At 32.7% G+C, this 20611-nt stretch overlaps 1 protein-coding gene across 1 annotated transcript in view; it reads left to right on the forward strand.

Annotated features, from left to right (window-relative positions):
* Positions 1-542: 542 nt before the first annotated feature.
* Positions 543-20611, forward strand: part of LOC129219069 (forkhead box protein F-like) — a 155243-nt gene continuing 135174 nt past the window's right edge. The window contains exon 1 of the mRNA XM_054853388.1: positions 543-717. Coding sequence (XP_054709363.1) covers positions 543-717 — 175 coding nt within the window. The remainder of the gene's footprint in view (positions 718-20611) is intronic.

Here is a 20611-nt window from a genome sequence, read left to right on the forward strand (position 1 = left end):
TCCCCAAAAAACAAAACCTGCTAAAAATAATACTAGATGACATTTACACTTTTCAAACTAAAATTTCACTTGTTCTACTTCTCTGTTACAAAAATTAGGATGCCTCTAAAATTTCACAAAAACAATGCTGATAAAAAAAACAACCTTTCACAGAAATAGAATGATGCAATACTTTCACAAAAATAGGTAGCGAGAAAAATATCCTGGATTGGCCCCTGATCATCTTGAATTGAAGAAAACCGTAAGACAAGCTTCAACTCTGACCATCACAGAAATTGCCAAGTTTTGGCAAAAAGCTAGAATTCCTATGTGAGACAACCAAAATTGCCAAATGAAGCTTGAAAAGCTGTATAAAGAAAGGCAGCTTTTGAAGAAAAATAAAGCTTCATGTTCATCAACACAGCAAGCTAAGGAATCAACTTTTCTCTCTAAATTAGAAGATCTTTTTGATGTTGCTCATGCTGATGTTTTACGGTAAAGCAGTCGTACAAGAAGACAAAGACTTTTTAATAGCACAAAGGAAGAAAGATAGATGTGGATCAATGTTAGGAGTTGATAAAAAGCTTGATATAAAAGAGAAAAAAGCTCTTGAACGAGAAACAAAAGCAAATGTCCGAATACAGCAACAGAAAATTAAAGAATTAAAAGATTCTATAGTGGAACTTGAATCATCTACTGATACTGAAACTGATAGCAAATTAAGCTCAACGGAAGAAGGTAAGAAAATGGATATCACAGAACAAGCATCAAAAAGAGAGAAAAGGAAGCGAGGGAGAAAAACTATAGTTACTCCCCAACTTGCTGCAGCTTTGGACACAACAAAAGTGTCAGACCGAAAGGATTTCTATATCATAGCAGAAACTGCAAAAAACTTAGGATTCAATATCAATGAATTTTCTTTAAGTAAGGACTCAATTCGCTGTCAAAGAAGGAAGGAAAAAGCTCAGAAATATGCAGACATAAAGGCTAAGTTTCAACCTAACGCCCCTCTAGTTATCCATTGGGACAGCAAATTAATTCCTGATTCGTTGCAAAAGATAAAGTGGATCGCCTGCCTGTACTAGTAACTGGGAAAAGAATTCACCAGCTACTTGCAGTTCCCAAGAATTCCATCTGGGACAGGTGAGGCAAAGGCTACAGCAGTATTTAAAGCTATTGAAAAGCTGGGGAATATCAAACAACATACATGCTATGTGTTTTGACACAACCAGTTCAAACACTGGCAGTAACTCGGGTGCATGTGTTCCTTTTGCGTGCAGGCATCATGTGTTGGGACTGATTATAGGTTCAGTGTTTCAAGTGTGCAAGGGAGCCACATCTTCTCCTGAAATTCCATTATTCAAACGTTTCAAGGAATTTTGGAACTTCATTGACACCGACCAGTACGAAACTGGAATTTCAATTGACGTAGTTGATGAACTGATAAAGGATATAAAAGATACAATTGCTTATGCAAAAAAGTACATGGAAGAGTCTTATAACCAACTAAGAGGTGATTATAAAGAATTAGTTGAACTTGTGCTTATTTTCCTTGGAACTGCCCCTGTTAGAGGTGTTAAATTTATGTCGCCTGGAGCCATGCATCACGACCGTTGGATGTCGAAATGTTTTTATAGTCTCAAAATCTGGATGTTTAGATCACAATTCAAGCTTGCATCTAAAGAAGAGAAGGGATTAACAGCTGTATGCATTTTCATTGCACGTGTATACATGAAAGCATGCGGATATCAGCACCAGAAGCTGCAAGTGCTCCATATAATGACCTGTTACTAATGAAGTCTTTGATTGAATATTCGGCTATTCATACAAATATCTCGAAAGCAGCTGCAAATAAGTTTTCCAACCATTTATGGTATTTACCAGAGGAACTAGTTTCGTTGGCTTTTCTTGATAGTCATGTCAGTGCATCTACCAAGATAAAAATGGTCAGTGCTATGATAAAACCAGCTAAAGAAAATTCTAAACAGAGGAAGATTGATCTTCAAACATTTGGGAACAAAAATTTGGATGATTTTGTAACAGCAAAGTCTATGTCACTGTTCCAGGCATTAAACCTGCCCGTAGATTATTTTTCTGTTGATCCAGCATCGTGGGAAACAAGAGATGACTACAAAGAAGCCAAAAAAATTATTCAAGCTTTAAATGTAGTGAATGATCATGCTGAACGTGGAGTGTCACTCATTCAGGAGTTCAGTGGACTGATAACATATGATGAAAGGCAGTTGCTGTTTCTGCTGCAAGTCATCGAGAAACACCGCAGAATATACCCTGACAGCAGGAAAGTGACTTTATCTGGGACTGTTTCAAAACAATAACTTGTTTCCAGAACAATGCCATGTGCATTTTATAACCTTCTTTCATGCCTCAATTGATTTACAAGTGCTATATAAATAAATGTGTAACTATCACTTTTCGTCGAAATTTTCTCTATGTAACAAACTTCAAGTTCATTGAGCTACCTCTAAATATCAAAATTTTTCATTCAAACTTCATATTTAGTGGTTTTTCATCAAAAGGAACAAATTAAGAGGGTAAGACCTACAAAAATTAAAACTTTATTTTTTCAGTGCAAATAAGCTCCACCCTAATATATATATATATATATATTAGGGCTCGACCGATGGCATTTTTTGGCCGATGGGCCGATGCCGATTGTTGGCCGATTGTTCAAAGATGGCCGATGGCCGATGGCCGATGCCGTTGGCCGATGGCAAAAAAAAAATCTAACAGAAATAAATTGATATGATTGTCAGGGCTTTAAAGGATCATTGATTCATTTCACTTTACTTCCTTTCTACGAATAAGGAATTGTAATCACAAAAAAAAAAAAGAAAAAATCAGATTTCGACCTAAATTTTTATTTGAAGATCACCCAATTTAAACTTCACAACTTTTTTCGGTGCACCTGTACATGCATATGTACCTAAGAACATATAGATGACCGAAATATCTATTTTGAACGCCTCCTTAGTTAATTATCGCAAATTCTCTTGTGATGGCTTCATGCGCGTAAACTTGCGTCACTTATAAACGTTATGAAATAGTAAGTTGAAAACTCATACGTACGTAGTATCATCTAAAAGTTCGAGGACAAGTTGTTTAAAACCTTACCCTGAATAGTTCACATTACCGAAGTACATCTATCTACAAATTACTCACCTTGAACGACTATGCACTTCTGCCAACGTTGATGTGACAAACAAATAACATAACGTTTCGTCGGACTTAGCTCCGTGTGACTTTTACCTGTTCCCAGCAAAAAAAAAAAAAAAACATTAGCATGGACGCCGCTTTCTTCCGCCAGGAGAAGATAAAGCTGCGTCACAGACGGTAGCGAAAAATGGCTTCCAGGAGGGTTTCCAAGAGTTATATGAAAACTAGCAGAATTACATAGTCTCTCAAATTGCCCTTTTGAAGTTGGATGTGCTTAGGTAATGTGAACTATTTTGGGTAAGGTTTTATACAGCTTGTCCCCCGAACTTTTGGATCGTACTACGTACAATCTGTATCTGTGTAGTTATGCTTCTCCTTTTTTGATTGCTGTATGATGGAAGAGAAAGAACAACAGCAAAAATAAATAAATAAAAAAAAATTAATAAATAAATAAATAAAATAAAAATAAAGGAAGAAAACGAAGAGACTGTTTAATAACCAATTGACTTTTTTTTAAAAATTGAACATATAACTAAGATTTCAGTAATATTGTAATAATGTATGGATTTAGGTACACTAAACATCGTTAAAAAACATTAAATTATGTTGTTTAATCATTCCAAAAAAAATTAGGAATAAAACTATGAAACCGTCAACAAATTACGCAATTAAAGTGGAAAGATTGCACGTAGACATTTTTTACTCATCAAATTAAACAAAAAAGGGAACAGATAAATTACAATATTAAATCATAATAAAAATATTTTTATACTCATTTAAAATTTATGAAACTAAAAGTTTGCATTTTTCATAAAAGCTATAACCGTGACATAAATTTTGCGAAAAAAAAGAAATAGCCATGAAAAGAGCGATGTTCTTAAAACGCAGCCACAATAAACAAACTCAATATTTACATCAAGTTAATAACTGAATACATATACTACTTGATCTGATGTTTTCACACCTAATATTGAACAATTTAATTGTTTAATCTTTTATGAAGCACACGACAAGTTCAAATTAAATTTTGAAATTTAACAATAATTTTCCGAAATTTAAAAAAATGCACAATAGAAAATCCTTGAAACTTTTCTATAACATATTATTAAAAATATGATGAACACGAAAATAACTTATTCATTTTATATATATATATATATATATATATATATATATATATATATATAAAATAGTTACTTACAACAGAAAAAAAATCGATCGCTATTAATGATGCAAAAAAGATGGCGCATTACGAAATATAGGTGAAACAAGTATAAGGAATACGCAAAATGATATTTCTTGACCAAAATAAATAACCGCTAAATATTTAAGAAGTGCTTGAAACGACGAGGGTGGGTTAGGGGGGTCACCCTCTGATTTTGGAGTGACTCACAACATTAAACTTCGGCCTCATTTTTTTAGTACAGAACCGCTACCACCAACGCCTCGGAAGAGTTTCTGAATCTACTTCAGCACTTTCGAAGAAAAAATTCAAAAGTCCCTTTGGTTTCCGAATTATGTTCCCATTCAAAACGTCTTTAATCAATTTCTGACAACAATAGATAAAGCTTTTAAAAAAAATCTCTAATTTTATGAATGGTGTTAGTTTTAAACAACTCAGAAGTACAACTAAGAGTTTAATTTCAGAAATTGTTCGATTTGGAGGAGGGGCACGCAAGTGTTCTCGGAAATACAAAAAATAATCGTAAAAAATAGAGTTCAAAATAATCATAAACATTGAGCAGAAAAACCCTTTTAAAACTTGCACCCGAGTTTGTTTTGACGTACAGTGGCGGTTTTAAAATATAGCAAATGTTGCAATTGCGCGAGAGGCCCCATAACCATAGGGGAACCGTAAGAGTTACAAAAATGCTTATGATAAATGTTTTACAACTTCTGTGCTAGAGAAATAGGACCCCAAAATGTATTTCGACAGGCCTCAAACTTGTAGCTCCGCCGAAGCAATACAGAAAAGACTGCATTACTGTGATTCATATTACAAATATCGAAAAATTAAAAATTACCGTCGTTTCAACTGGAATCTAGGAAAATGAAACAAAACCGGTTTCTCCATCTCATATTTATTTCCATAGTCTCAAATTCGGCAATATATCACCGAATGATCGTCAGTCTGAGACGCTATATTAGTTTTGCATTGAAATAAGTTATTAATAGCCACAAAAAATGAGTAAATATAGGCTTTTCAGAACACCCGATCGAAAACAAAAAGTGAAGTGCACAACTGGAACGTACGCACACCCCACATGCGAAAATTTAGCCTTCTACAGTTTACCATTTTTGAGTAATGAATTATGAGAGATACATACGTACATCCAGCCGCAAGAAACAACGCAACAATTAACTTATTTGGTACCTGAATGCTGTATAAAAAACTCTTTCAGGGGTGACTAAAATAGAAATTCATACTGAAATTTAAGTAAACAATTTTATGTAAAAACAATAACTCCCTTTACTTTGTATTAAAAAGTAAAACAACAAAGTTCCTTTTTTTTCAAAAACATCGACTAGTTCCATCGGCTTTTCGATGTTTTTTAAGGCCGATGGGCCGATGTTTCCTGCAAGTTAGCATCGGCCGCCGATGCCGATGCCGATGGCGAAATTGTTGAACCATCGGCGCCGATGCATCGGTCGAGTCCTAATATAATATATATATATATATATATATATATATATATATATATATATATATATATATATATATATATATATATATATATATATATATATATATATATATACATATATACTACATATATAGCCCCAGTATGAAAATACCCTTTTAACAGATTTTAATAATGAAGACTGTCATAAAAATTAATGTTTATTGATTCTTCCACCATTAATAAGACTTCTTTTGTTATATTGGGATTAAAAAAAGTCCTTTGAAAGGTGAAAATTTGGCATTAATTTTTTTTTATATAAGAACACCAAGTTACATTAATATTTTCTGTTTCCATAATTTTATATATTTTCTTTTCTTGCTCTGACTGCATCGCCTATCGGGGAGGTAAAAAGTGTGCAGATATAAGCACAACTTTATGCCTCTTCTAAGTGTTCTTGGACTTCTTTAGTTATTTTGTTTTCTCTTGTCATTTAAATATTCTAGCGTTAAAATTTATATACACTATGCATCGTTTCAATGGTACATAATCTATCTCAATAAATCTTAAGTAATGAAGCAAATTGTGTAGTAAATGAAGTTTTGGTTGGAATATGCTTTTTTGACTATTTTGAAATGCAAAAGACTGAAAAATAATGATGATAGAATAAATAAAAAAAGGAATAATACTTGGATTTTTCTCCATGTTATTTTAGAAAAACTTAGTTGGTCTGTCTTGTATAGTTATGTACCTAATAGAAAAGTTGCATTGATTTAAAAAAAAAAAAAAAGAGAAAAGCAAAAGAAAAACTGTTTAGCAATCTTGCAGTAAGTTTCTAAATTTATTAAATACATATGTAATTTATCCATAAAGCGTTGCTATTTACTTTGCCTCCTCAATTAGATTTTACTCTTTACAACAATATGTAAAATTTATGAAACATTTAACGGAGGGAAGGGGGGGGGGGAATAATGAATTTTTTCAAAAAAAAAAAATTTTTTTTGAAAAAAAAAAAAAAACACTTGGTTTAATCCGTGGTTTAAACCAAACAACCCTGACTTAAAATATTTATGTACTTAAAATAATATAACATAAAATTTCACAAAAAACACAACTCTAGTCGTTTCTGAAAATTGCATAAATTTCATGTTTACACAGAACGTAAAAAACATTGTTTTTATTTGCGATTGTAGGTGGGGGGGGGGGGGTGACACTGCAAATTACGACCAGGGTGTCACCCAAATACGCCACAAGATTAATCATTCACTTTCGGTTGACTTCGGAATGTTAAAGAAATTTTTCTAAGAGAGGATAAGTTGAACTGAAGGTCAAGAGAAATTTTATGAATCACAAATGTGTTGCTTACTTTAACCCTGGTTTGCTCGTTAAAAGCGAGTTACACTCCCACAGGCGTAACATCGTACCAACCAAATATTTCTGATTTCCTAGCTAAATCCGGGTTCTCGTTAAATCAGGGCTCGTTATAAGCAGGGCCCGACTAACTAAAAGTGAGGCCCTAGGCCCACAATTGATTTTAGCCCCCCCCCCCCGCCCCCATCCCGAATATTCTATAGTGGAATGCAGTGGTTGATTTACAGGTTTGAGAATCGTCGGAATGCATTTCTGAGGGCCTCTTTGTCTATCACAACTATGTATAAATTATTTATCATGTGCATTTATGAATCCCCTTCGGAGTCCCTCATAATTTTGACATGGTTAATTCGTTAATGGCAGAATGAAAAAAGAAATCTCCTTTAAGGATGATTTTTTCCAATTAACAAGTCATGTTTTTAAATTATTGCTTTAAAAATACATATATTTTCTTAAAAGTTTTAATGCATGTTTCTTTAAGTAATTTGGGCCCCCTTAGGCAGATGGGGCGTCAGTCCCAGGCCTAGTAGGCCTGCGTGGTAACCAGGCCCTGGTTATAAGAGAGTTCGAATGTATTAAAAAAATCCAATTGCTCTCACTTCTCAGGATGCTCGTTTTTTACTTCAAGTAGACTGCGCTTGAATGAGTTTCAGAGACGTATTTTCAATTTTTAAAGTGAAAAAATACGCTCGTAGAAGAGCTAAAAATATTTCTGTTTGGATTATTCCTTAGGAAATAGCAACAGAATGGAGAGAGAGAAAATGCACTTCTAAATTAACCCCTGTAACTATGGAAACAGCTTCTGACGTGTTATAAAAGAAAAATAATTAAAGGAAACCGGGTGAGATTCTGGCACCGCCTTACTCATCCGCGCCGGCCAATCACCAATTATGTTCCCTCCTTCTCTTGTTTTTTCCCAGCCCGTTTTCACTTCGCGCGCTGCTGGTCGCTTCGCTTCGAGAGTAAAATAGTTTTCGGTTTAATTTCTTACGGAGGAAAGATCGTAGTGCTGTGAGGTTAGTTTCGGTTAGTGCGTTGTGTTTTGCGCGGTAATCCGTATGACTCAATTTTCGCTGTCTTCCGTTGGATTATGGATTTTCCGAACTTTTTGGGTGTTAAATCACAAAAGCCGATCAATAGCATTGGATGTTTTCCAATAGACCGAAGTGTCGTTGGTAAGTACACTATTATATTGCTTTTGTGTGAAATATGGATGGGCACTAGGTTTCTTCAGTGGCGGGTTTACCATTTTGAATATTTTGAATATGTTGCACTTGCGAGGGGCTGCCATTACCATACTGCCGTCGGCAGGTAAAGGGCAGTAACTGTAAATTTTCATTTTTTTTTTTTTTTGCATTTTTGTCATCTGTTGTGTGCAGTGGCGCAGTGAAGGGAGTGGGGGTTGAAAACACCCTCAGAGGTATTGGTTTTTTCATAAATGCAAATTATTATATTTTAATTTATGCATATGAAAGGACTGTTTTGTTTAAAGAACAACTTCAGAAGGAATTTATCAAAAAAATCCGTTTTGTAAGGTATTTTTTATTTTAAAAAGCCCCCCAGAAGGTATTTTTGATCATAAAAACCCCTCCATAAGGTATTTCTGGCTGCGCTAGTGGTTGTGTGTTAGCTTTTTTGTACAAGTGTGCTTAAATGGTTTCCGCTGAAAAAAAGGCGCGAAAAAAAGTCTTATTTCAACATTTCTCTATTGTTAGTATTGAACACAACACTAATTTCTGCAAATTTCTCGAAAACTCATTTCTGCCGTTTACCAGCCCACGGCAGCATAACCGCTACGATTTACAAATATGCGCATGATGAACATTTTACATAGATGATTGATCAAGAAGACCCCAAAAATGCATTTTGACGGACAACAAACTTATAAATCCGCCACTGGGTTTCCGAGATAAGAAATAGTGATGTAACGAATATTCGGCCTATTCAACTCTTCAACTCTTCCGCCGAACGTCTAATTTACTGTTCGGTTCTGCCGAATATTGTGCAAAAAATCTTTTTTTTTTTTTCCCCGCATCGAAAGTTTTATAAAAATGTTATTTTATGCTTATTTAATTTTATGCTATTATTTTATCCATTTTATGCTTATTAATTTTATGGGTATTTAAAATGAAATCTTGTTATACTACTACAGTGCATTGCCATTTTTAAAGGATATTCGCGGGTACAAATCTTGACCCGCCATTTACTAAAAACAAAATCCTCTTTCTAGCATATTAGGAAAATTGGTACTTATTTTATCTAATGATATTAATTCTACAGTTACCCCTCGTTATATCGCTGATTCGGATATATCGCGCTTTTCCTTAGTCTCCCAAAAACTTACATATTTCAAAAATGTTGCTTTACATTTGACGCCGCAGATTTTTTTTTTTTCTTCTTGTTCAATCAGTTAAAAAAAACTGGCATATTTTCTACACACGTAGTTCGTTCTAGTTTAAGCTACAACTCTCAATTCATATTCTACCATAAGTCAACAAAAATATTTTTAACATTTTTTTACAGAAAAATTGGTAGATTAGTTTTCTTTTGATTTTATCACGAAAATCATCCTAATACGAAAATGAACTAATATTTTAGTGGAGACACGTGTAATTAATTTTACGTTGTTTAAATCTTTACTTTTATGACCTCGGCTACATCGCGTATTTGGATATATCGCGCTTTTTTGTTATCTCCCGACAAGTGCCATGTAACGAGGGTTTACAAAGCATTTAAGTAGATAAATGCAAGCATACATGAAGCAAAGGTTAGTTTTTTTTTTCGCTCATAAAAAAAATATGCATAAAATTGAATTATTATATAAAAGGTTTTTTTCCCTGTCTTTTCATTTTTTCTTATAAAATATGGCAATTTGTAATGTAAAAATATTCATTAATATAATAATTTCTTACACTACATTAAAAAAAATATTCTTTGTAATATTTATGGTTGTGAAGATCATAGAACAAAGTTGTATTTTTCTGAGTGCTAACACAGATTATGATGCACAAAAGTTAAAAAAAGAAAAAAATCAGCATTTTTTATATTGATATTCTCTCTCTATCTCTCTCTCTCTCTCTCTTTCCATATAAAGTTACCAGATTTTGAAAATAAGTGTTCACTGCATTTGGTACTCCTATTTCATTTTAAGCGGACATTTCTGCCGCAGAACTTGAATTTTCTGCCAGAGTGGAACAATTGTGATAAATGTATTTTGTTCCGACTGTTCTGCTGGATATTTTTTCCTTGGTCATCAATTTTTATTTTATTGCCGTGACTATCTCCTTCACTTAAATTTTGTTGAAAAGAAATTCAAACCTGGTATTAAAAACAGTTGCATTGCAATTTTGAGTTCATGATCTTGAATTGACAAAACTGCTTCTCCAACTTTTGTTCAAGAATGCCTTTCATCATATCCAGACTTTATCCACCAATAAAGTCTGGATTATTTATCTAAATATAATTATATTTTTTTCTAGTGAAAACTTCAGAAATTAAATTTTCTCACACAGAAATTTGATTTGTTACTGTTTATTTTGGAAACCGTATACATACATAGAAAATTTATATGATGCAATCCAATTCTTCATCATTTCATTTAATTTTTTTTCTTATTATTTATTTAAGAAGCTTTATAAAACAATGCCTCTAATAGAAAAAAATACTTTTTAAAAACTGTAATATAGAACTTGATCTTGGTAACTGTTGTTAAGGAAATATCTCCTTTTTGGTAATTTTTCGCAGAGTATTTTTTAAGTTTAAATTGTTATTTTTTTAAAATGCTCCAAATCATTTTTAAAAATATATTTAATAAGGTATATTGAATACCTCACACATAATTATGCTTTAAATGCTACCTGCGCTTTGTTTTTAGAGAAAAACAAGTGAACTACTATTCGGCAGCCGAATATTCGGTATTCTGCCAAATTGCTGTTCGTTGCATCACTAAAAAAAATTCTCAAACTTTTTAGCCACCTTGCACTAAAACTCAGTTCGCAACATAGCATTTAGTTTACGCTTAGCATACGCTTCTTAATTATCCCAAGTGTTTTGTGGGAACGTGTAATAGTTCATTTTATTTATCAACTCATTCATTTACTAATTAACTTACGTGTTAAATGCTTTGTTCATTCACAAATTCTTACACATTCATTTCTTTATTGCTTATTCATTAATCATTCACATATTTACTCAGATAACGTTTAATGATTCATTTGATCATTTAGTTTTTGATACATTCATTCTTTTTATTTCATTTATCTATTCATTTTGATATGAATTGAATAAAAATTCTGACATCTAAATATCATCGCAAATTTGTAAAATTTACTCGATGACTAACATTAAATGTATTTAAGTAGAAGAAAGTCTCCCCTTCCCTTCCAAGCTTTATGCTTGGAAGAAATCTCAATTTTTGGAAGGGAAAAAAAGAAATAATGTTTGACTGTTATGCTTCACGTGCATTTTCACGTTGTTCAAGTTTGCGTTCAATGAGTTATGTTTTTTACAGAATTTAGTCTTAATTGTTATCAATTGTTTGTTTTCATGGAAGATTTTCAAATATTTTGTGGGCTGGAGTCCCCCAAGCATATTATAAAACAAAAAAAATTCTGGGTAATTTTTCTCTCTCGTAAATGTTGTCGCAATTTTCTAAATATCACTCTACGGCTAAAAGTAAATTTTTGAGTGGCATCGAGACCAGGACCGTGGGGTCGACTCCGAATCACTTATCTCAAAATCAATCCGACTCCGATGCCACGACTCCGACTCTATCTCCAAAGCCCCGGCAGGGTTACGGACTCGGAGGGAAAGTGACACTCAAAATCGCACGCAAAAAATTATGTGATGATTTAACAAAATCTCTAATTACTTTAAGTTTTGGCAACACTACATCTTTGAATTATTAGTGGTATGGTATAACCAAATAATAATCCTTTTTCGCGTGAAAATGTCAAGTATTGAGCCGAATAAGCGTCATTTGTGAGAATTTTAAGATTTACTTTAATTTTACTTGAATTTTAAGAAAACTGCAGAAATGTTAGATTTTTGCATAAATTTTGTATTATTATTTCAAATTCAAGACATGTGCAGAAAATCTGCAGAGTTTCTGCAGTCTACAGAGCATGTTAATGTCTTTGACTGCATGCCCCACTTCATGCCCCTTACGCGCACCAGCAGACCGATAGCAGAATGATCAGTTATATGAGGGCTTTCTTGGGCAAAAGTTTTCCTTGTACCTTGGGATTAACATTTTGTGTAGCCACTTCTGAGTCTATTGTTAAAGTTCATTAACAATATGCAGTATAATACTACATTCCAGCAGAATCTCAACAAATAAAGCAAAAATAATTTTCCGAATGGAGCCAATCTTATAAAATTACCGTTCAGAAGATGAATATATAATAAGAAAAAAATATCCCATAATTTGTTTTTCCGAATTAATATTTTTAAGTTTCAAAAAGAAATACAACTACATTTCAAACTCTTTTTTAAACAAACTAAAAAAAAAACTTTTTTTATGCATATTTATAAACAAAACAATCTAATGAATAACCCATATAATAGCAAAACTTAGCTCAGATCCGAGTTTAATTTTTTCATTGAATATATAATTTTTAAATTATAAAAATATTACGTTCCTTTGATGAAAAAATAATAAAAAACTGAAAACTGTAAAATGCATTTTCTGAAATCATTTTCATCTAACTCACTTGGCGAAATACTAAGCTGCTTCGAACGATTGGGTAGTTTTATTATTTTGTAAAATTATTATTATTTTTTTTAATGATAGAAGTCATTGAGAAAAATCAATTTCTGAAAATCATTCTCCCTTATGTCAACTCATTGTTTGACAAAAAAAAATAAATTGAGGTTTTCAAAAACGACATTTCTGCGCTTGACGTCACATACTACGCATGCGTAACATACAGTAATGCGTAACATACTACGCATTACTAAAATCGCGAGAACATCTTGCTAAAAAAATATTTATACGGAAAAAAAGCTATAATTGAGGGGAAAAAAACTAAAAATGATTCTTTTAATTATAGGCTTTAAAGTCAAAATTTTTATTTCAAACTCTTTGTTTACGTGCATTTTATTGATCTGTGATATGCGCTTATTCAAAAAAATACCTAAGAGAAATAAACAATTATTTGCTCTATAAGTGAGTATAACAGTAAACTGTTAAAAATAAGAAATCAAATATTATTAATTTGATATATATTAATTCAATATATTTATAATACATTGTAAATATTATTTGAACAATCTTTTTGCCCTCTTTAATACAGTATTTTGTTGTCAAAGGTTAAAAAAATAAACTTCTTCAACATTTTCTAAACAAAAATACCAACTTTCTTTTTCTCAAATGTAAATGAAGTTCAGCTTTTTAAAAAAACAGTGTAACGAAAATTGTATTTAAAAAAACCGTTGTTCTACATTGTTATATTAAAAGCAAATTTTTTATTTCCACGCGTATTTGAATGTCCAACTGCGCGTTTAGAACCAGTTGTTCAATGCTTATTATTGAGAGTATGCAAAAGGCGAAACCCTCGCCGCTTCCACGCTTGGTCGAGCACTGGAACGGAGCTGTTTTCCTTCTGCAATTGCTTGGGTTCTTGCGTTGTTGTTGGTTCGTGCGTTGATTCACTGCTCACATTATATAAATGATATGTTAACGCACAAGTGAATCCACAAACATTCAATGTATCGAAAAAAGGTACGACGTATCGGAAATTTCGCAACTGTGTTTATTATTTATCTTACCTTTTCATGTTAAGGTTCATTTTGTGGACAGTTTTTTTTACATCAGTGACAGAGTACGTTGATCTTAATCAATTTAATTTAAATCATGATTTGAATCACGATTTAAATCAACTGATTTAAAAAATTTAAATTATTTATTCATTTTTTAAAATTAATTTTGCTGTTTTAGAATGCTTATTTCTAAATATAAAATGCGTCGAATTTATACATTTTACTTGCATTAGCAAAGTTACTAGTACATAGCTGCTTCGCTGCTTATCTGTGTGTAATAGGTAATAGGGATGTGTCGTTCATGAACGAACGAGTCAAAAAGAACGACTTCTTAAAATGGGCGGCACAGTACAATGTCCTAAAAAATGAGCGGTCGTTCTTTTGAACCGTTTTAAACATTGCGCATTTCTTTCAGTTCGTTCGTTCGTTGAATTTTTACTTTTATTCGCCTTTAAGTAATACCACACAATTAATTAAACATATGTTTCTCTTTTCTATTTTTTAAAAAAGCTTTTGGCAATCATTTGCTCTTCAGATTTTTGCTGCCATCTTGTTTACGTCGATAAGTTAATGAATAATTAGTTTATTGTGTTTACTAGCTGCATTGCCCGGCATTGCACGGTTTACCTCAAAAAAATAAAGTTTAGTCAAGTGACGCATGTGTTCAACACTCAGTCAGGCAAAAAAAAAAAAGTAAAATGTCCCTTCAGTGCATAGAAAAGAGCAATTTTATGGCTCAAAATTTTAATTCTGTCCTCTTTGGATTTTTTACAATCCCCAAACTTTAGTCATCTTTAATAACCAGCATCAGGCTCGATATTTCCACGTTGACAGCAGCATGTATTAATGAATTAAGTTCTGAATAGTTTAGAAAAATATTTAAAAACTTAGAATACAAGTAATTCTAAAACTATATCATGCATCAACTTATCAGCTGGCCAATCTATTTTAAGCTTTGAAAACTGGCAGAAAACGCAGATAATATTAAAGAAAAAAAAACATGAAAATTAAACCCAATATTTTTGAGTATACTAAAAAAGGTTTTCACTCATTTTTCTGCAAATAACTATAATTGCGAAACAGACGATATTTTACTATGGGAGATAACCTTCACTGTACTTTTTTATTTTTTGAATTCTTTATGCTCATTATTTATTACTTTTCTTCCGAAAATATCATATGCTACGAATCAGAAATGCAATATTTAATTTCAATTCCGTGACCAGAAACCGCAGACGATACTTGAAAAATGAAGAATAGCCTCGTTTTATAGTATGAAATCAACTTAAAATGAAGAATTAGGGGGTGTTCTAATTATCCCTCGAACTTCGGGTAAAGTTCACTCTGTGCAACTTTTTAAGGGTTTTAACATGCTGCAAAAATCGAACAGATATGACTTTTTTTTTGGAAAAAAATCATGTAATTTTTTTTTTCTGAACAAAAGGTGCCCGACGTTCACCCCCGCATTCCCGACAACGTGTATACCAAATTTCATGATGATCGGTTGAGTAGTTACGGCGTGAAAAAATTATAAACAAACAAACTCACTTTCGCATTTGTAATATTAGTAAAAAGAGATAGCCTACTCTCTGTCTCTCTCTGGGTTTTAAAAATATTTATACTTTAAATAATTTATATTGTTAATTATTTTTTTAATTAACGATTTTTTATGAACTTTTAAAAAATTTAAATGCCTTTTGTAAATGAGAGTTCAATGAACTTGTAAAAGAAATAAACGATCCTTTGATGAACGGATCATTAAAAAGAGCGACATTGCCCATGCGTAGTGTGTAATACATTTCAATGTTTGAGAACTAATAATTTTTTTTTTTTCAGAATCTTGTAACGTTACAGTAATTGGTTAGATATGATGTAAAGAATAAAGTAAAGATTGCAGTTCTTTTACATGACTACGGCGATGAAAAGTTGCTAAATGTAGGATTCATTGCTCAAAACATGCATGATCATGAAGAAAATATGAATTTTTATTTTAAAACAGAGTATTCAAAACATACCACATCTTACAAACCCACCACAGATTTAAATCATGTTTCCGAACTTTAGTATTTATGGAATACTTAGATAAATTACACTAATTTTGATACATTGTATTAATTAATCCATTAATTTAGGTAACTTTTTTAGTATAGCTGCATTGTGAAAATCTATGCTCATGCATTTCCCAATCGCTGCATTACGACACTGCCAGGTTAAGTTTGCCCCAACTGTAGTTCTTTGTTCTTTCTCTTTAAATCTTTTCTATGACGTTTGTTACCTCCTCCCCCCCTCCTTCTACCTCTAATGCACAAGCATTTTTAGCATTATGTTGAAAGGGCTTAAATAACATTTAGTGTAACACCTTCTAAACATAGCAATCTGTTAGGAAACAGAAACGCTGAAAACTTGTTGAGCAATCACGATTGCTTATTGTTCTCATTTGACTGTTTTTGATGTTCCGTGCCTTTTTCAGCTTGGACCAGAAGCCTCTGCAGCATCACCGCCCACCGTCCTCTGCAGGCGGCGCGGCGCGGCTGCTCCGGTCCTGAGCTATCCGCTTCTCCTGGTCGGAGGCGTCCATGTCCTACACACACGCACGCTCATACACTCACACACGCCTACGTGCATACACACAGGTCTACGCACACACACAAGCCTACACACTTACACACACAACTATGCACACGTAACCGCCCAGGAGGAGAGGCAGGCTTGGGGGGGGGGGGGCGGCAGGAGCTGTTTCTAGAAACAATAACTCCAATGAGTAGGGTCGTGTCTCAGTTTGTGATTTCGAAAAACATAATTTGAATTCAAAATTTCAGAATTCAAATTAATTTTAATTTTTTTTCTTTTTAAACCTGTTTGTAGCAAAGCGTTATTCATTCCACCAGTCATATTGCAATTCGTAATAATCATGATTAACTTCATTTGTTCTTAATTATTGGGTTTTTAAGTTCTATTGATTGTATTTGCAATCCACAATTTAGTCTAGATCTAGAATCCAAAAGGATGTCTCAGTACCCTCCAATGATGAGACCCCCAAATGGGACTCCTAAAACAATCCCCATAAAAATTTCATTGCCACAGTCTGCACCATTGCATCCGCTCCCATTTATTAACTGTGAAAAAAAAAAATAACTTCGCTGCAGTTAGTGATGTTAGTGCTTAAAAGAATATCCTTTAAAATTTAGAATACAAATCTTTAACCTTTATGGAAATGCTTCTTTCGTATTCCATTAATACCGAAACGTTTTTCCTTTTGTAAAATAGTTATGTGTTTGAAATTTTTAGCAAAGTTATTTGGAAAAGACAAAGAGTTTCAGCTTAGTAATGAAGTGAGCCTTAGCATATGATTTATCTAAACGTGCAGTTAAAAATATTATAAAGCCGGGGTTCCCAAAATTTTCCCCCTCGGCAGCACCCTTTAAATAGTTAAAATTTGCTCAGGGCACTCTAGTTCTTTCTAAGCTCTAGTCTACTTCTATTCTACACATTTGTGTTTATGCCAGGAGTAGCGGTGACTCTTCGCGATACCCTTGACCTCTCCCTGAGGTACCCTAGGGAGTCACGATACCCGCTTTGGAAACCCATCATAAAAGCTTAATCCATTTGCACGGGTGTGACATTTTCACTCATTAATTTCACTTTATTCCAAGAGTTTTAAACTTTTACTTTTAATTAAGATACATTCGAATACAAATCATTATTTTTCAAGTACAAGAAAACGTTTTTGGTTGTAGATACTTCATATTATGATACATAATAGTTCGTAATAATAAAATCTCTACAAATTTAAAGCCAACGTGTAAAATACCGGGAGTAAAGTGCAAATATGAGCGTAAAAATGTCTCATTTGTGCAAATGGATTAAACATGAAATAGAAATTATTCAAGTGTAAGTGTTCAAAAGTATGCTCACATAACACTGTTAAAACTGCAGGTTGCATATGACATCTTTTAGGATGAAACGTTGTAGCACCATCGGCACCTCCTTAAGAGTGCCACTTGGCTCTCTATGGCATCCCAGGTTCTGTATGGCACCCTTAGGCACCTTTTAAGCTTCCATTTGGCTTCCTCTCTGGTACCAGGTGCCATTGCAGGCAAAATGGCACCCTAAAAGAAGTGCCTCTAGTGCTACAATCAGGGTTGGGTTTTGAACTGTCCAAAACTGGTTTAGGACAGGACAGGTGGTTTTTACCGTCCAAAACTGTCCAAAAGTGTCTGAAACTGTCTTAAACTGTCCAAAACTATGCTAAAGCTAAAAGGCTGTAATCTAATCGATTCGTATTTACTGCAATGTTTGTAATGCATAAATACTGACATTATTGAATCATAATTAATGAGTATTTGACAATATTTTTCTCCAATATTTGTCATTAAAAAATATTTTATTTACAAAATTGGCAATAACTATTTAATTTCCACGTAGCTAGATTAAAATCCGCTGCATAAATAAGTTACATATATATTTATACTTGAATTTTCACATTGAATAAGTATTAAATAGTCAAAAAAAAAAAAATAATAATAATTTTTACACATTTTGTTCTGTTTTTGATTGTTTTCTACAAAATATAGTTTCTCAAAAAATAGTTTTGGACACTTTCGGGTTTTGAACAGAATGATAAAAACCTTGCCAACCCTGCTTTCATTTGCACACATGCATAAACATAGGGAAATTTGGTTACTATTATCAAAAAAGAAAAAAATAATAATAATACTAAACTAATGCATATAAATTGAAATTTTAATCAAGAATTCAACTTCCATGTAACTTGATTAAAATCAGCTGCATAAAAAAGTTGAATGTTCTCCACTGAATAAATGTTTAATATAAAACATTGCTTTGATACATTTTATTCTGTTTTTGATGTTTTCTCACAGAATACAATTTTTCTAAAAATATAATTTTGGACACTTTCGGACAGTTTTGGACACAAGGGTTTTGGACAGGACGGTAAAAACCAGGGTTTTTACCGTGGTTTTTGCCGTAGTGTCCAAAACCTTGCCAACCCTGGCTAAAATGTTTCACCCTAAAAAGATGCCATATGCAACCTGCAGTGTTAAAAGTGTAGAACATGATACAATTGTTTTGGCTTATGTTAGTTTTAAAAAGTAGAAATAATTGTAATTGAAATTATGCATTTTCTTTCTTTCTTTTTTTTTTTTTTTTTTTTTGCACTGTAGAGTCTAGTACTATTATTTCTGGTGTCTTAAATGTTAAATGTGATTTAAATCACGCATGTACATTAAAATTGGTTTATATTTGTATACCTTTTATTGAAAAACAGTTGCTTCCACGAAAATAGTTTCAAATTTTTTATTTCATTTATATTTTTAAAATATCATTTATATTTTTAAATGTAACCTAATTGTTGTCTAAAATCCTTAAAATATGTTTAAAAAAAAAACAGAATTAAATCTAAAAAAAAAAAAAAAAAACACGAGCCCAGTTTTATGAGGATGCAATACAATTACTAGTCTTAAAGCTATTTGTATTGTTATCTCCAATTGCTTTATAACAGTGGAGGTTTATTATTTTATCCCGCATCTACATCAAAGTTTAATTTCGGCTAGTTAAGATATCATTCATTTGAGCTCTTAAACCTCGAAAATAATTACATTTCCGATTAAATATAGTAAATAAATTCTCTAATTTGTGCGCTTTGCGTAAGGTTAAGGTTACGATTAGACTGGACATAGTAAATGACATATTGAGATAATAAATTCCTACATATGTATTTAAATATGATTGTGATTGTAAAGTTAAAAAGTTTTTAAAAGTTAATAATTGCGTTTTAAGTTGCAATTATATTTTGAAAAATGGCGATTACAGATACAATTACTTTTGTGCATAAGTTGAGTCACGAACTGGCATTCCAGCTATCAACAAACATTCTTAGTATAAAACTCAGTTACTAAGATAGAAAATTTCTGTAATAATCCCTTGCTACACAGTAATCGCTATATCGTTCCTTTCTATTTTGTCTCCCAAAAATTTAAAACCCAAAACACTCGTTGCTTTACAGTCAACACCATTGAAACAAATGTACCGCAATTCACTCGTGTAAATACTTTTATTCGTTATTTTCATCAATAAGAGAAACTGGTACCCTTTTTTTTCCATCTAAATTTGCTGCAATTTAGGTTGCTACTTTGGAATCGAGATAATGCTTACTAAAGGTTCAAAAAAAAAAGGCTCCAGTAGTGTCCACCTTTAAATTCAGTTTGAGGCCGAACAAAGCCGCATCACGCCCACGAACGCACCCCATATAGTTCGTTGATGGCATCTCGTGATGATCATGGTTAGTTGATGGTCTGGGCTCCGACTGTTCCGCTAGAGGGATTGCTCCGAATTATTATGACACTTTGCCTATTAGCCATCAGGGGTGGACTGGCCCCCGCCGCACAGTGGGGCGAAAACGGCAAAAAGCGCTTAAAAATGTTTTAATAGTAAATGTTAAATAGTCGGAGTTCGAATGATTCGAGTTCTACTGTACCGACTTTGTTAAAATGAGGTGTTATTTGAATTTCGGGCACTCTATTACTATTTTTCCTTGTGCATTTTCCCCGGTGCCTTTTGTTTGCCTTCGTAGATTTTTTTTTTTTTTTTTTTTTTTTGACTGCAAAAAGAACAAAATGTGTAAAGAAAAAAAAATTCCTTTACTTTTTTGAGACATGAAAAGGTGGCTATCTTTGAAACACAGTTAC

This window comes from Uloborus diversus, chromosome 3 (assembly GCF_026930045.1).
Source record: "Uloborus diversus isolate 005 chromosome 3, Udiv.v.3.1, whole genome shotgun sequence".
NCBI lineage: Eukaryota > Metazoa > Arthropoda > Arachnida > Araneae > Uloboridae > Uloborus > Uloborus diversus.